Below are 17946 nucleotides of genomic sequence, written 5' to 3' on the forward strand. Positions count from 1 at the left end.
TCCAGGTACCCCAGGTTGGGTTCCTGTTGTTTTGGTCTCAATAGGCTAATTATTTTATGCTTGGAGATGGTGCTCTCTTTTAGTTTTATTTTTATTTATTTTATTTCATTTTATTTTGGTGGTTTAGTGGTTTACCTGGTGGCGGCAGCCTCAGATCTAACCGCTTCCCCAGGTAGGCTCGCCTCTATTGAGCACATTTGGTTGATTCTTTATGAGTGATGGTTATTTTGTGGGTAAACTTGTTTGCTTCCTCCCCTTGCCCTGGGTGGGGATCAGGTTGAGGGAGTTTTGTTGCTGTTTCCTCGGGATGCGTTTTTCGGTGGGCAGAGATGAGCCCCTGGTTCTCTTCCTCCATTTGAGAATCGAGTTCTTTGGATGTGTTTCCTCCTAGGCTGGTCGCCCCTTGCGCCCTTCTCGATCAGTTGGTTCTCGGCACAAAATTTCTCTCCCAGTTGCTTCCCCCTCCTTCTGCACTCCTCCCTTTTTCAGCCTATATACTGTTAGGTCCATATTGAACTTCGCCAGTAGGTAGGAGTCGGGCTTGGTTGGTTGCTTCAGTATATTCTGCCTTCCCAAGATTCATTTTCTTGGAGGTATGATGCAGTTGAGCCGGGTGATATGTTTCTCCCTGTCTCCTGTTCCCTTCCTGGTAGCCTCTCCTCCCCCCCTCCCCTCCTCCTCCTCAGCCTTGCTCTACTCTTTGCGGTGGCGCTAGATGGCGTTTTCTCGGAGTTCAGGACTCCTCTGCCTGTTGGTGAGTTCGCTCCCTCCCCAGATTGTCCCCCTGCATCGCTGTATTGGGGTTGGTGGTTTGTTTACTCGAATGTGTTGAGTCACTATCCATTCACTCGTCTCCCGGCGATTCGTTGACGCCGTATAAATATAATTGCTCCACCCTATGTTATGAACATCTGAGCATTTTGCCCGTCTCGTTTCTCAGCGAAAGTAAGGGGGAAGGATTTTCATTATATAAGGAGGCGGATCTACTCTGATCTCCTGAGTTTTACCGTCACTTGTTATTGTTATTATTTTTGTTATTGATATTTAGATAAAGTCTGTTTATCTACAGGAGTACTCTCCTTTATATTATATATAAATTCGTGAGTCCGGTCCTACACCAGGGGCTCCGCCGTTATTTTACTGGCAGCCCTTATGGTTGGTTCCTGGTTTCTCTTTCCTTCATTCCCGGAGCACTCGGGCTAATCCTACCTTCCACTCTGTGTAATTTAGAGCTTATTGGCCCAGTTTATGATAAGGGAGTTCTTCTCCGCCGGAGTATTCAGGTTGTAGTTGAATTTCGGCCTTGCCAGTTTAGGTGCTTAGGGTGGGAGGTTCATGTGCTTTTCTGCCACAGACTGTTCGCTGTGAGGGCCGGATGCACCGCCTCCTCCAACAACAACCTCACGGTCACATAGTATGCGGACTCCACGCTGGTTGTGCGGTCCGACTGGATGACCTGGTTGTTTGGCACCCGATACAGTTGGAGGTTTGCTTGCGCTCTGCACAACCGTCCAGGATGAGTTGGTAAGTAAAGTCTTTTCTTCCGGCTTTTGCTCCTCATATTGTATATTGTTTATGAGGTTCCCGGACTGGTTTTCGTTCTTAGCTAATTGTTGGTTTTCTTACAGGCGGGACGAAACTTCAAGAAGTCTGCCTTGGGAATCTCCCGCCTGGGTGGCTGGGTTTGAAGAAATGTTCCCGTCGGGGAAGCCCCCACGTCCTCGGCGCTGGGTTGAGGCTTGCTCTACCCGGCGCATCAGCGGCCGCAGTGCCTGAAGATCTCTTGCCACCCCTATCATCCAGCAGATCCGGGGATGAGACCTGCACCCCAGTGGATATCCTCTACGCTGAGGTCTCGGGAGGATGTTGGGCCGTATTAATCTGGACCTAGAACCAATGGCTGTAGAGCAGGACCAGGTGGTAAGTGGTGAGGTAAAAGTGAGGTTGTTGGGGCGGGCCCCTTTATTTTTGACTCCCCTGCTTCATCTGTCTCTTCTTTTGCAGGTTTTGTGGAAGTCTTCCTCCTTGGGTGATAGAGCTCCATCTGGTCCCCAAGTTGAGATGAAGACTTCATGGAAGGCGATACCCAAGTCTCGGCTTCCAAGAAGGCATTGCCCTTCCCCGTCGAAGGCTAAGGTTTCAGGACCTGTAGCCTCCCGGGAGCAAGTCTGGTTCCTCCAGCAAGCGCGAGTAAGAGGGCTGCAAAACCAAGCCCTCGCTGCAACCTGCTTTTTCGGCAGAGGCCTTTGCAAATCAACTTTATAAGAGGGTTTAATGGAGGACCTGGGATTCAAGATTTAGTGAGATCTCTGAGAAGTTGGCCAGTCATGATAACATACTGGCGAGAATGCTCACCACCCTCAGCCGAACCACAGTATGTTATCCCCGACACTGCGGGGATCTTCCCGCGCGTTCGATGTCGGAAACCCTTGGCGAATTAGCACTCGCCATCAACATGATGGCAAGCTGACTTGATGGTCTTGGTAATCTAGACGGTTGGAGGAATTTGGTTCTTCCCTCTGATCTCCTGCCCTTACCCAGGCTTTGAGGCTTACAGGAGGAAGCCTCTGATTAGGTCGAACAAGGTTCTAGGAGACTGTCATCGCCCCTAGGGACCAGCTCAGTCGTGCTCTTCTGCGCACTCTGGACGGGAGTGGCAGGCAGATCTGAAGTTGACTCCTTTCAAGGGCAACTTTACAATGTTCACCCTGGGAGTCGACCTTCCCACCCCTTGCTTGGACAAAGTCGTCTGACTACGACCCGAAAGCGTTAACCCCGATGGCATTCCGTTACCACAGTTAAGGAGACCCTACTTCCTGTATTCCGAGGAAGCTGGACCCCGCCACTTTCACGGTCGTGGGAAGCTGGACCCTCTGCGCTCCACGCATTCAGTGAGCAGCTCCCACTGCCGGAAGCTTATTGGAGGCGAGGAGTTTGATGCCGGATTAAGTTAGCCGGTCATGAACTCCGTCTGCCTTACTAGCTTCGCAGCCGTCTCCTGCCGACGAACCATTCTTTCGAAGTTTTGGCTAAGTCCTTGCAGCAGGTTTCCAGTCTGACTTGTTCGAGTTTATCATGGCCGACTGGAATGTAGGAGAAGTTCATCTTGCGATGCACTATCGCCCGAGCCTAACAAGCCTTAAAAGTTTTCGATCATGGGGGACCTAACCTCTTCCCTGAGGGAGGTCACAAGTGTATGGCTGAGGCTACACGGGCCAACAAAGTCTTAATATCACTGGGGCATTTCTGCCTATGCCGCAAGACCCCAGAATCGGCCGGCCCCCAATCGAGAGGAGGCAAACGCTTCCAGGAGGCATAAAGAGGCCTCACAAATAAATGTAGTCCAATTGCCCCGTCTCGGCAGTGGCACAGTTTCCACTTCCAAAGGCTCACCCCAACAGTATGCGCTGGTCCAACCAGCTGCACCTCACAGGGTCTTCACCGGCATACACCCCACATATGAAGGCCGTGGGTTATTTTCACGCCTTAATAGGGTTGCAAGGGGAGGAAGAGGCAAAGCCCTCATAGAGTGGGGAAGCCCAACACCACCCCAAGGGGAAGACCTGACGTAGGGGAATAAACCCGCCCTCCCACTGAGAGAACACAGGTAGGCGGTCGCCTGTTTTGGTTCAGGGACCATGGACCTTCAGCCCTTGGGCACACAGCATTGTGTCCAAAGGACTAGATGGAGCTGGATCAAAACCCTCCTCCTCTAACCAGGTTTTACCAGCCACCCACATCAATCCTAAAGGATTACGTGACAGAATTGCTCAACAAACGAGCAATAAAGAAAGTAAGGCACCTAAAGTTTCAAGGCAGGTTATTCACTGTTCCCAAAAAGACCTGATCAGCAAAGAGTGATTCTGGATCTGTCGCGTCTAAATCTCTACATAAAATGCGACAAATTTCGCATGCTTACGGTAGCTCAAGTACGGACTCTACTTTTCCGCGTGGAGCCGCCACCACCTTTATCGATCTTTCAGACGCTTATTATCACGTCCCGGTTGCGCGGAACTTCTCTCAGTTCCTCGGTTTCAGACTCGGGAATCAAGCCTACTCCTTCAGGGTCATGCCCTTCGGTCTGAACATTGCGCCCAGGATATTCACAAAGCTGGCGGACACGGTAGTACAACAACTCGGTCTCAAGGGATATCCCTAGCAGCATATTTAGACGATTGGATAATTTGGGCACCAACAGTTCGAGTGTCAGAAAGCTACGCCCATAGTCATCAATTTCTGAGTCTTCAGGTTTTCAACTGAACAGAGAAGTCCCGCCTGACTCCGAGTCCCGGTTTCAGTGGTTGGGTCTCCAGTGGATCTGTCATCTCACACGCTGTCCCTTCCGCTCCCAAGAGGAAAGAGATAGCATCTCTCACCAGAGATTCTCAAAATCCATCAGCATCCCGCCGTCCCAAGAAAGGGTCCTGGATCTCTTCAGTTTGCCTCAGTGACAGACCTGCTATTAAAAGCGAAATTAAAAGACATAAACAGAGTGTGGCGGAGTCGAGCCAATGTCAAGCTCAGAGACAAGGTCTCTCCATTCCTCAAATCTTAAAGACAAGATTTGCGCCCTGGGCCTCGGTCAAGGGCCTGTCCAATACAGTTCCGCTTCACTTTCCCCCTCCGGCACTAGTTGTTCACACAGACGCTTCCCTAAGCGGCTGGGGGGATATTCACCAAAACAAAAGTACAAGGAACGTGGTCCACAATGTTTCAGCAGTTCCATATAAATACCCTGGAAGCTATGGCGGTCTTTCTAACTCTGAAGAAAATCCGCCCCAACCGGATTCATATCAGGTTGGTATTGGACAGCGCAGTGGTAGTTCATTGCATCAACAGGGGCGCTCCAAATCAGGCCGAGTAAACCAAGTAATGGTTGCTATCTTCTCCTGGCGAACAAGCACGGCTGGCACCTGTCAGCCACCCACCTAGCGGGCACGAACGTGGTGGCGATTCCTGTCCAGGACTACTCCGTTGAGACGGAGTGGTCCCTGGACGGGAATCTTTCAAATGGATTTGCCGGTTCCGGGCCTCCAAGTGGATCTGTTCGCAACGGAGAGCAACTTCAAGCTCCCCTGTTATGTGGCCCCAACCTGACCCTCAGGCGATGCCATAGACGAATGACAGTAGATTGGAACAATTGGGAGAAGATTTATCTTTTCCCCCAATAAATTTACTGCTGAAAGTTTTACACAAACTCAGGACATTCAAAGGTCAATTAGCCCTAGTAGCCCCCTATTGGCCAGAAGAGCAATTGGTTCCTCTTCTTCAGGAACTGGGATTACGGAGTCTTCGGATTCCCAAGCCCATTCTGACTCAGACAGTACAAACCAAGACTGTGTCAGCTTCCTCAAGAATTCAGAATGCCCTAGTTTTATGGACTTTATAAAATTCGCAGCCCAAAAAGGAGTTGTAACATTGACCCTGTCAACACTCTGTTTTTAGAATCAGATAAAAGAGATTCTACTATTAGACAGTATGACTCAGCAGTCAAAAATTAGCCTCCTTCCTAAAAGCATCTGAAGCCAAAATCATGACAGCTAATTTAGGAGTTTCCTTCTTTAGATCATTGTTTGAGAAAGGCCTTGCTCGGGCCACTATTACCACAATCAAATCAGCATTAAAGAAAGTATTTCTTTCGGCTTTAAAATCGACCTTACAGATTCTTACTTTCATCTATCCCCAGAGCATGCGCTGCCTGAGACCAGTATCACGCCCACAGTCTGTTACGTGGTTTCTCAATGACGCCTCAAGTTAGCATCAGAGATGGATAACTTCATTGCTCTTATCAGGATCTGTTAAGGAAGACCTTATTTTTGATTAGCTTGGCTTCAGGTGCTAGAATCTCAGAGCTGTCGGCTCACTAGAGGTGATAATTATGTGAACTTCTCCCGTCTGGAGAGGTCCTCCTTTCCCTGACCCTAGATTTTTAGCTAAGAACGAAGACCCACAGGACAGGTGGTCTCCTTGGAAGGTGGTGCCCTTCCTCAAGACCAGTCTTTATGTCCAGTTTATACACTTAAATCTTACCTTTTAAGAACTCCACAGAGTAAGTCGGGTCCTCTTTTTTATCAGGAGAAAGGTGGTACTCTTTCACTAAATGCTATAAGACAACAAATTCTATATTTCATTAAACAGGCCAACCCAGATTCAGTTCCCAAGGTTCATGATATTCGAGCAGTTGCTACTTCCATTAATTACTTTCATAATATGGACTTTTCGAGTTATCTAAATTTACGGGTTGGAAATCACCTCTAGTGTTTAAACGCCACTATTTAAAAATCGCTCAAGCCCTGAAATTTTCTACCATAGCTGTGGGAAGTGTCATCTCCCCACCTTAATTAATCATATCCTTGTCCTTTCCTTTCCCCGCCCGCCTGCCTCATTTACTTTTTTGCTTATTCTCCTGGTTGATTATACCTCACTGCCTGGCTCCTCATATTGATGTTTCTTGTACCTGTTGATGGAAAAAAGTGTAATCTGACATGCCATGATTGTTTTTCTTATGGGTACTGGACAGTTTTTATTTGGCCTCCACTTACCCCAGATATATGTATATGTTAATGCTCATTGATTTTGTCTCTTACGTGTTTAGAATAAGTTTACGTGTATAGTATTAAGGTTATATTTGCAGTTATTTTGTGCGCTTTTTCATGTTTCACCTTGCTTAAGTAATTTTAAGGTTTTGGGGCCTCTTTCTCCGTCGTGTCGGGACCTCCCCATGCTTCATAGTATTAAGTTTTTTGATGTGCCTTAGATTTAGTATGCCTTAGTCTTAATATTCTTGCTCACGGAAGAGATTGCTTAATTAAAATTATTTTGTAAACTTTTTGCCTTTTCTTCAGATTACCCCCATTTCTTTTTCCTGGTAGTTGCAGCCTTGGCATGATTCTCTATCATGATTTTCACCGGCTGACACGGACTGGACTCAGAAAAGGGATTTTGACAAAGGAAAATCTATTTCTGAGGAAGGTCCCGTGTCACCCGGTGACCTCCCTGAATCACCTAGTACTCTCCCCCCCTCTTGCACATGCCAAGTCTGGGGTTAGTGCTAGCATGGAATGAGGTAGGTGGCGCTGGTGTCGCCGTCTCCTGGCGGGTGTTTGTGTGGGGCTGTAACGGCTCACCGCTCTGTTCGGGGTTTTGATAAGAGAGATCTTTCGAGTAGGTTTCGTGGTAGTGGTATTCACTCACCCTCCTATACCGACGCCTTCTAGAAGACGCTCGACTGGGGGTAGTAACCCCAGCTTTCCTGAAAGCTCTTTTTCTGGTATATCTAGCAAGGTTATACCTAGAAATTGTGGCTGTAATGGAATTTCACCGGTGACACGGGACCTTCTCAGAAATAGATTTTTCCTTTGTCAAAATCCCTTTTTTACATTATACCCTTATTCGTTATGGATAAAAGATCGGCAAGGAAATATACCGCTGAATTTTTGCTGCAAGTTGTACCTGAAGCTGAGAAAACAATGTTCAAGCTGCTAATGACTATAAATTATCGTGCATCGGCAACATGGATGAAATTCGGTAATTAAAATTGGAGAGAAAGTATTTTAATCAAAACCACTGGGCTGAAATAACACTTACTGCTATTTTTATAACGATAAAGGATAAAAACATGAAGCTCGTATTATGATGAAATCAAGTGAAAATAGCGAACGGAATCATGATTGTTTTTACACAAAACAAACGCCCCCAAACGACCAACTTCATCTATTAACAAAAAACAACTAAATTAATTTCACAATGAGGCGTATTTAAGTTATATTTCGACTTAAAAACCTTTTGTACTGTATAACGAAAAATAACATTGCCCCATATAAATAAAGTATCTAGAGATTCATTTACGCTAATTAGAAGCAAGAAAAGAGCTCTGAACTGAGTTCAATGCGGCAAAATAAACACCGCGTAAACGATTTCCAAACCAAAATATTGATCGCTATGATGGCAGTTTATAATACAAAAGCAATATAAGAATTCTGTATGTACAATATTATTGAATACAGTGAATTAAGGCATAACATTTTAAAAGATCCATGGAAAAGATGCATGTTCGTTATGTTGATGTTTGTATAATATGACGTGAATATAGAGTACAGTATAATGTAGGCTAGGCTACCATATACGTATACGATATACCATAGTGTAGGCTAAGCTATTCTTGTTTGTTATTCAATTTCCCTTTGTATTGAATTATCATAAGTCACTCTCCATGAACCTCCAGAATTAGCTGTTATTAATAATTACTATACCGTGTATGCATAGAGTATACTTTATAGTGTAGGCTAGGCTACCATATATGTATACATGGTACCGAATACCCTAGTGTAGGCTAAGCTATATTCGAGATACGTTTTTTCCAACAAAAGATGGTTTTTTTTTTTGGAAACTAACCCCATCGTAAGTAGGATAATGCCTGTATAAACATTTTTCCCTTTTTTTGTGTGTTTGAACTATCAAAATAGGGAGTTCTAAGTGTTTTTAGAAGGGCTCTAAATATTCGTGGGTTCTAGCCATTTGCAGGGGGTGTGGTACGCATCCCCTGTGAATACAGGTGGTTTACTGTGTATTGAAATAGCAAAAGCCTTGGAAAAGGCTTGTAGTTACAATGGCATTCCCCAAAATGAGCATAAGAAGACTGTCCACTGAAGTTGTATACAGGCAGTCCCCGGTTAATGGCGATCTAGTTTTACGGGGCTTGCTTAGCGACGAAAATCTGCATTTTTTGGCGCCAAAAATCACCGATTTCTGCTTATCGGCGCCAATATATACCTAATGGAGGTGCTAATAACTGAAAATTGGTGCTTTTCGGCACCAATAAACCCCCAAAATTGCCGAAAAAGTGTCAAAAATCACCGATTTTCTGTTGGCAGCGATTTTCGGTTATCGTCACACCCTCAGAACAGAATCCCCGCCGATAACCAGGGACTGCCTGTATTGATCTGTCCAACTCTGCATTTTTCTTTTGTATACGTACTGGTAGATTCTTTCATCTTATTCAGTTTTGTGGTATTCAGACAGATGCATACTATAGTATACTGGAAAATGTGAAAATTATTGTCTGTTGAATATATCTTGTCACTCTAAATACATTGGGAAATATAGAATATCTAAAGTACCAACATTCATGGTATGTTCAGTATATTGTTTATTTTATTCATATTCATTATTGCAAAGAGTTAATTGCAGTGTCACCTACTAGGCCATAGATTAATCAGTTATTTCCTCATGACATGGTTTTTTATTGTGTAAAATTATTTATGAATGTAAATCTGTCAGATTTCTCAACCAACATTGCAAGATCACTTCCTGCTACTCTATTCTGAACCTCTCTTTTATTACTATTTAGGAAGTATTTTGAGGTACTGCAAAGAATATTGAGAAGTCTTGTATAACAAATAAAAGATAAAATTTTCAGCTACATTTAGAAAAGAGAATACACCACATGTTTATTGATGCCAAAGTGATTTTCACAATTTCTTTGATATCGTAACACAGTTACAATATCCAGGTCGTAAATCTTTGTCAAAAGTTTTGGGTTCATTTATTCTTCTGACATTTAATTAAATGTGGATATATTCATTTATATTCCTGTTCTAGTGTTACAGTGATCTTTATTTGAACTTTGTTCATTGATTTTAATCATTCTTTGTCTTTTTCCTAATCAGCCAACAAAGAACTGATTTTGAAAGTAGCAAACCTCACAACATATGTGAATGAGTTAGAAGCAGAAAGAAATCAGTTGAAAACACACTTAGAAGAGGAGAGAAGTAAGAGAAACACACCAAAGGCTGAAGGAGAGATGTCTGATCCTGCATCACCAGGTACATTACAGTGTCATTTTGCACAGAATCATAATTTCAGTTTAATTTCTTCCATACCATTGTACAGCTGTAGTGATTTCAAACAGGAATTATAAATTCAGATTTTACTTATCCATGATGTTTTTTGTTATCTCATGATCATCTTGGAAATCTATTGCTTCCTTGGGACTGTACTGCATTATGTAATTGCTATCAAATTCAAAAGCTTTGTGAACTTGATGTGTGGAATTTTGGCCAAGTAAATGGAGTAAATGTCCCATGATCCAGTAGCCGCTACCATTTGAAGTGGTAATTTCTTTCCATATGTATGAGACCCTAGTGCCATTTTTACTCTTGTCAAGTAGAGTCCCATCATTATAGCATCTATGAGGAATCATACTTGCTGTAAAAAGAGAATTACTCATAAGTGATGTATAAGAGAATCTCCCAAACAATAAACCACCATTACCAATGAAAATCCATTCAAGTCCATCCATAAACTGAAAAATCCATTTCAGTGTGTGGTCTATGCAGACACTAATCTTTCTCCCACCCTCACTAATCCACACTCCCAGTAGGCAGCAGGCATATGACCATATCTCTGTGATATATACTTTACAGGCAGTCCCCGGTTATTGGCGGGGTTCTGTTTCTGAGGGTGTGATGATAACCGAAAATCGCCGCTAACCGAAAATCAGCGATTTCGGCGCTTTTTCGCGGATTATCGGCGCCAAAAAGCGCCGATTTCTGGTATCGGTGCCTCTGTTAGGTATGTATCGGCGCCAATACCCAATTATTGACGCCGATAAGCAGAAATTGTCGATTTTCGGCGCTGAAAATTGCCGATTTTCGTCGCTAGACATGCGCCATAAAACCAGATCGCTGTTAACCGAGCCCGCCGTTAACCAGGGACCCTGTAATTTGTTTTGTGTAAAAAATAAACACCATTGTTGTCATAGAAAGGTATATCAAACTCCATCCAAATCTGCCCATACACAAGAAAGCTCCAAGTCAGAGTTGGCCAAAGCATGCCCTCCTCTCCTCTTTCCCACACCCTCCCAACCTGTTACTGTGTTCTTATATGCATGTTATGCTAGCTTTAGATTAATTTATGTAAAAGTAAAACACCCAAACCTTGGTAAGTTTTAATTTAATAACAGATATCTTGCTCGCCTATAGAGGATTAATTCTTTTATTTGCAGGCCTTATAAATGAAGTTAATTTTCATATATATACAATAGGGCATGTTCATGTTTATCAATTAGTTTTCAACTGTAGTACAGTAATTTTTAATTATTAATGATGTAAATGTGAATATTAGAAAAGGATTCCTTAATACAAACAATGCTATTAGAAAAGGATTCTTAAATACAACAGTGCATCTACACAATGAATACACAAATGACAGTTTAAAAATGAATGGCTACCTTTCAATCATTCAATTCTTGACTAACTTTTATGCTTAAATCTGTGTTGTCCATTTCAGTGTTCAACCCCGTAGGCGGTAGGCCCATCAGTGCCCCTCATGTGCTGCACTATAGGCATTAGGGTATTTGCAGCATCCCTTTGGCCCTAAACAGCACTAACTTTATACCATTTTACATTATACCAATTCCATCTTCCTTTCTTCAACCTGGTTGTCCAGCCTCTCTAACTGAACTATCTAGTGCAGCTGGGGTTTTCTTCCAGTCCCACCTGCAGATCCTTTCACTTGGTCGCTTTCATTTTGTGTATTTCGTAATCTGCTTACCAAACGCTCCAATTCCCTCTTTTCACCGCTTTAGGTCCTGAATGGCCAAAAGTGTCCCAGTGCTTGGCTTGAATGCCTGAATTTCACAAAATCAATTTCAATGTTCAGTGGAAACTTTATGTATTAAATGTTTACTTATTGGGTAAAATAATGTTTATAAAGTTTGACAATGACAATAGGACATTACAATAGTATTGATCAGATTATAAAACTTCAGAATGGTATCTTTTCTATTTTTCAGAGATTATTATGCCTAAAACACACACACACACACACACACACACACACACACACACACACACACACACACACACACACACACACACATTTCTTTCTCTTCTCTTCTTCTTCTTTCTTTCTCTCTCTCTCTCTCTCACTGACATAGTATTGCAATTTTAAGCCTACTAACAATATATTAGTGGACATTATTTGGCATGGTATGCAAAAGTTTGCAAAATCATTACACATTCCAAAACACATTATAAGCTGTTGTTTAACTTGAGCACTAGTATGTCAGTCACTGAAACCTTGTGTAAGCATGTGATTCTCTATACAGTATTTACTGATTAAGGAAATATCAGTCACATTTTATATGGGATATTAAATTTATCAAAACCTGTAATTGAGAGAGAGAGAGAGAGAGAGAGAGAGAGAGAGAGAGAGAGAGAGAGAGAGAGAGAGAGAGAGAGAGAGAGAGAGAGAGAGAGAGAGAGAGATATTTGTACCATCACTTACTGAGGCCACAGCTTGCATATAATTCTGAGAACATTTTCCTGTAAATTCAATGATCTATTCCACAGCATTAATAAGTTCATCAAGGGGTATTATTTTTATTAAAGCTTACTTTGAAATAAGAATACATAATAAGAGAGAAAGGAAAGAATTTGACAGATTTTCATAGATACTCTTAGTAGTTTATGTCCAGAGGTTTCAAGTGTGTGACTTTCATCTTTCATGCTTGTTTTGAATAAGAAATGTTTTGATGAAACTCCTTTTGTGTAGCACTTTCCTTATTTCTAAACAGTTTAGTTCCACTGTTCTTACACAATGCTTTACACTGGAAAGCCTTTCTAGTTATAACTCTAAGTAATAGCTTAATGCTCCCTTTATAACTGGAAGAATTTACAGTTATTGTGATGGATTTGTCATATTGGTATAACACAGAGAAGCTTGCCTGATGCTTTAAGCTTATGGTTTCTTATTAAAAAATTATTGTTTTCACTGAAGTAAGATCAGCTCTTTGAAGAAAATACTTTGTTTTACAGCTGCGGAATTGAACCCTGAGGCATTCACGAATTTAAAGGAAGCTCATGAGGCCTTGGAGAAGCGGTTCAGTCGTAGCATGGACAAGGTTGCAGAGTTGAGTGATGAAAAGCAAAACCTAGAGCATATTATACAGCAGTTACAAGTTGAAAATGACTCTATAGGTCAGTAGAATTTTTTTCTGAAATTATTGATAGTTTAGAAACACACTGGTCATGTCCTGTGAAAAATAACCTTTGCATGCCATTTTGTTAAGTTAAATTATTATATTTACTCATTGATAAGTTATCTCTGTTTCAGGTGACTACATTACAATATATCAGTTTCAGCGGGGCGTAATGAAGCAGCAGGCAAGAGAGCGAGAGCTTGAGTTGTCCAGCCTCAAACATGAAAGAGAGGAAATGAAGATAAAGCTAGCTACTCTACAGGTAAATGTGTTTATATTATATACAGTATTCGTAGAATAATATTAACGGTGATTTTCTTAGATATTTAAGTACATTTAGAACAGAAACTTTGGTTTGATGTACTATATATATATTTTCATTACATTTTATATCATTAACACCTTATCACTTGAAATTATTGCAGGAACTAATGGCCTCACTAGCCCAAGAAAAAGGTCATGATCAACAACAGCTAATGAAAATGGAAACTGTCATTAAACAGCAGCCAACTCCATTGACTAATGTGATAGGTGAGTATGTTTGGGTCAAAGGACCTTCTTAAATAGTAGCCAAGGAGTGGATCATGAATACTGTTGATGCTTGCTCATCTTCAAAGCTAGTTTAACCTTTTCAGAACATCTTTCAGAAAAGCTTCAGTTTGACTTTTATCATCATGAAAAATATTGTTTGCCACTAACATAGGTAAACTGGGTTCCTAGGTTACCATATTTGGGAACAGTCTGTTGTGTGTAGGAAAACCACTCTATAGGTACTATATTAATCATTATAATATACTTAAAGGAATGGTCAGCCAAAAGTTTTTATACTTAATTCTCCTCATATTTTTTCAAAAATTTATAATTGATAGGATTTCAGTTAATGCAATAGTACATCAACATTTAAGACAGCAGCAGAGAACTGCACAGAATACTTTTGTTGCAGAAAAGCATATTTTACCACTCCTTGGCTATAAAGCCTAGTTCAGTGGCTGTAATTCACACTTGTAAAAGTTCACATTCAAATACTGTACAAAATTTATGTGCTGTGCATTGCACTGTATTAAATACTGCACTGCATACTGTAAACATATTACAGACTGTGTCCTGCTGCAGTAATAATAGGTATAGAAAAAACATAATTTGATAAAGAAGTAACCATTCACAACTTGGGTTGTTACTTTCAGCCACTGTGCTGAATATTCAGTCCAACATTAGGCTACACACTTGGTGATAAGAGTACATTTAGTTGTGTTAATGTTACAAGAAGGCATTATAATTTTGATGAAAAAAATTAAAATTTTCATAATCCACAGAATAACAAATTCTAAAAATATTGTACAGTTCAGTATTAGGCTAACTTACTTTAGAAATGGGACATGTTCTACCCTCTGAAAAGGAAAGCTAAATCTTAAACTCTTCACAGCCTTTACCAGGAGGTGATGAAGAGCCAGAAGAGGGCCATGTTAATGATGGTTAGGCAGCACTTGGTGAAATGGAGGTGGTTATGAGGCAGCAGCAGATGTTTATGATGAAGTTGCTGATGATGCTGCAACCTGCAGTTATAACAGTGATGGCAAAGAAGATAGTCAGGGATGGGAAAAAGTCTGAGGTGTGGCAATAAGGGCAATGGCTTTGGTTCAGTACCATCTAAAGGGGAGGATTGAAGTTCAGCCAAGAGCCACCACTATTCTCCTAGCTTTAGTGACATTGTTTAATGTCTTTGCCCACCTTTCACATCTTGGTCCCACTTGACAGATCAGTGTACTGGTTACACACCGAAGACCCAGTTGCCATGAACTCAGGCGGGGGGGGGGGGGGACATGACAGAATGCCCATCCCTGCTTCTGTAAATCTCAGTACCCACAGGAGGTTGGCATGCCAAGTTTTATCAACATTACATGCTATAAAATTTTCACAGCTGTTGGTCTGGAAGGGTGAAAATGTGTGGTTCAGATATAAGCTGTTCATATTCCTTGTTTGAAACTGCCTGTTGAGAGATCCATTACATCTGCAAGGATGGACACTACTGTATTGTGTTGGCCATGGGCAGGTCAATGCATCATCCAGGGTTGGATCCATCCTAGGTTCTACAGCCAAAACCTCCTTCCTTATTTCTGCTGCCTTTATGTTTTAAAAATGCTCAAATCCAGTCCAGCATCATCAGAAAAGGGGCTTGACCTCACTGGTCTGTAGAAACACTGTTGTTTCCTCATTGAAAGTAAAAACAATTAGAGTCTTGTCCATTTTCCTGCCAAATTCTGCTATAATTGCATTAGTTATGCTAATTCCTAGCAGAGGACATCATCATCTCTTGTTCCACCTTGAACAACCCTAAGAAGTCGTGAGTCAGAGACCAAGGGTGCTGTAAAATCTCAGTTTCTGAATTCATTAATTGTCACCCATTGAAGTAATGAACAAAAAACATTCATTCATTCATTTTATTCATCAAAAGAATAAGGGCCGTGGTCTTATCTATCAGTAGGCTGCCTAGGAAGGAAGGATTTGATGATTTAACCCATGTGGTTTGTGCCAGTACAAAGCATTTTTAAATCACAGTCAAGGCTTCTGACTCCTGTGCCACTGAGATTGCAAGATAACTTGCTGTCTGCCAAGGTCACTAGCAACAGCTCACTTTTGATTCCACTGTCCTTGGGCCAGGTTGTAGCCCCTTTCACTTGTATGGTCTTGGTCCTGCATTCCTGTGGTAGGGTGGCTCAGCCAAGCACTATAACTGCTGCAGATCTTGGCACCTGTGCAATGATGCTCCTGTCATTTTGATATGCATTGGTGTGAGTGCTGACTGGCACCACTCATGTTTCACAGGCTGGTCTTGATGAATTCTCAGTCAAGTTGCCTGTCCTTACCATGCCTTGAACAATAATCCTTACTCAAGTTGTGCTGAATATATTGTGCTATAATGAGGCATGAGTAAGAGACAAGTTCAAGGTGTTCCAATTTTTTTACACAAAATCTCTGACAGGTCAAGAACTCTTGCGAGCAGAAAAGTAGAATTTGAAATTAGAGGAAAACAGAGGGACATCTTTAAACAGTCAGATGTGTTTTTTCACACCTGAAGAATGGTTAACAATTCTATCATAAATTAGGGAGAGGTTTCAAATACGTACATAGGGTTAGAAAATTTGCAATGCCTTACATATATTAATAATTACAGTTCTGACAAGGACATAAAGTATCTTCTGAGAAATGCAAAAAAAGATCGCTTGAATTAGGAGTGCTGGATCTGTGTTTCCTGAGTCTCGGTGTGTTATGTAGACTTTTGTTTTGAAGTGAGGATGGCCTGAGGGTCCCGGGGACAGGTCTGGACCTCACAGTACTCCCTCCCCAAAAGTAAGCCTAGGGGAGTGGGTCGTAGTCTGGGATATAGGCTGGTTTTAACCTGTTGGTGGAGACCCAGGTGATTTTCCCATGCTTTAGTATGCGGTGTGGTCCCGAGTAGGCTGGAGAGAGAGGTGGGCGGTTTGTATGCGGTTATTCTTATGAACGCATACTTTGCTGTTTTAAGATCTTCAGGGACATACAGGCAGTCCCCGGTTAACGGTGGGCTCAGTTAACAGCGATCCGGTTTTATGGGGCTTGTCTAGCGACGAAAATCGGCAATTTTCGGGCCGAAAATCGCCGATTTCTGGTCATCGGCACTGATAATTGGGTATTGGCGCTGATGCATACCTAACAGAGGCACCGATAACCAAAAATCGGCGCTTTTTGGCGCCGATAACTCCCGAAAATTGCCAAAATCGCCAATTTTTTGTTAGCAGCAATTTTCAGTTATCATCACACCCTCAGAAACAGAACCCCACCAATAACCGAGGACTACCTGTATTTTTTTCTTGCTCTGTCATATGTTGTCTTCACCGGCATGATGTTTTCCAATGCTCTGTGGATGTCTGGAAGAGTCATGGGCTCTGTCATGTCTTGAAAAACGTCTACCGGTATTGTCAACGCTTGGTCGTAGAGTGCTTCTGCTGGCAATGCATTGAATGCTGCGTGCAGGGCTATTCTTAATCCCAGCAAGACCCACAGTAGTTCCTTCTCCAACTCTCGCCTTGACATCTGGTGGTGAGTGGTGATTTGAGGGAGCAGTGCAGCTGCTCCACCATGCCGTTCGCTTCTGGGTTGTATGCTGTTGTGTGAATGAGTTTTGTCCTGAGGCTGGCAGCGAGGGAGCTCCATAAGGTGGAAGTGAAGTTAGAGGAGCTGTCACTTATGTAGTACTGTGGTACTCCGTGCCTGCTGACCTAATCTATTACAGTAGTGCTTTCACACAACTCTCTGTTGTCTGCTGCCTTACTGGTATTGCTTTTGGCCATCTAGTGTCCCTGTTGATGATCGTGAAGAGATACCCGTACCCCTCGGAGGGTGGCAGGGGTCCCATGATGCCGACATGGATGTGAGCCAGTCGTTGCTGTGTTGTCTGGAATTCTCCTATCCCCGTCTCTGTGTGCCTAGTTATTTTTTATGTTTGGCATGGGAGGCATTCTCTTGCCCACTTTTTGATGTCCGCTTTCATTCTCCACCAGATGTACCGCTCCGATAAGGTTCGGGTGGTGGATCGCTTTCATTCTCCACCAGATGTGCCGCTCCGACAAGGTTTGGGTGGTGGATCTGCCTGATGGGGGCGACAGGTTGTGAGTGAGGTTGAAGGCTTTCTTTCTCAACCCTAACGGTAAGTATGGGCAAAGGCGTCCAGAACTCATCTGGCAGGAGATGGTCGTCTCTCCGTCGTTAAGTGCTGATTTGAGGGAGCGCTGCAGCCGCTCCACCATGCCGTTTGCTTCCGGGTTGTATGCTGTTGTGTGAGTGAGTTTTGTCCTGAGGCTGGCAGCGAGGGAGCTCCATAAGGTGGAATTGAAGTTGGCTCCTCTGTTGCTTGTTATGTACTGCAGTACTCTGAGCTTGCTGACCTAGTCTATTACAGTAGTGCTTTCACACAAATCTGTGCTGTC

The 17946-nt window shown here is 42.6% G+C and overlaps 1 protein-coding gene across 1 annotated transcript in view; it reads left to right on the top strand.

Moving 5' to 3' along the window:
• LOC136840486 (golgin subfamily A member 2-like) overlaps positions 1-17946 on the top strand; it is a 142227-nt gene that overhangs the window by 107442 nt on the left and 16839 nt on the right. The window contains 4 exon segments of the mRNA XM_067107152.1: positions 9664-9824; positions 12819-12980; positions 13117-13244; positions 13408-13513. Coding sequence (XP_066963253.1) covers positions 9664-9824; positions 12819-12980; positions 13117-13244; positions 13408-13513 — 557 coding nt within the window.

This window comes from Macrobrachium rosenbergii, chromosome 1 (genome assembly GCF_040412425.1).
Source record: "Macrobrachium rosenbergii isolate ZJJX-2024 chromosome 1, ASM4041242v1, whole genome shotgun sequence".
NCBI lineage: Eukaryota > Metazoa > Arthropoda > Malacostraca > Decapoda > Palaemonidae > Macrobrachium > Macrobrachium rosenbergii.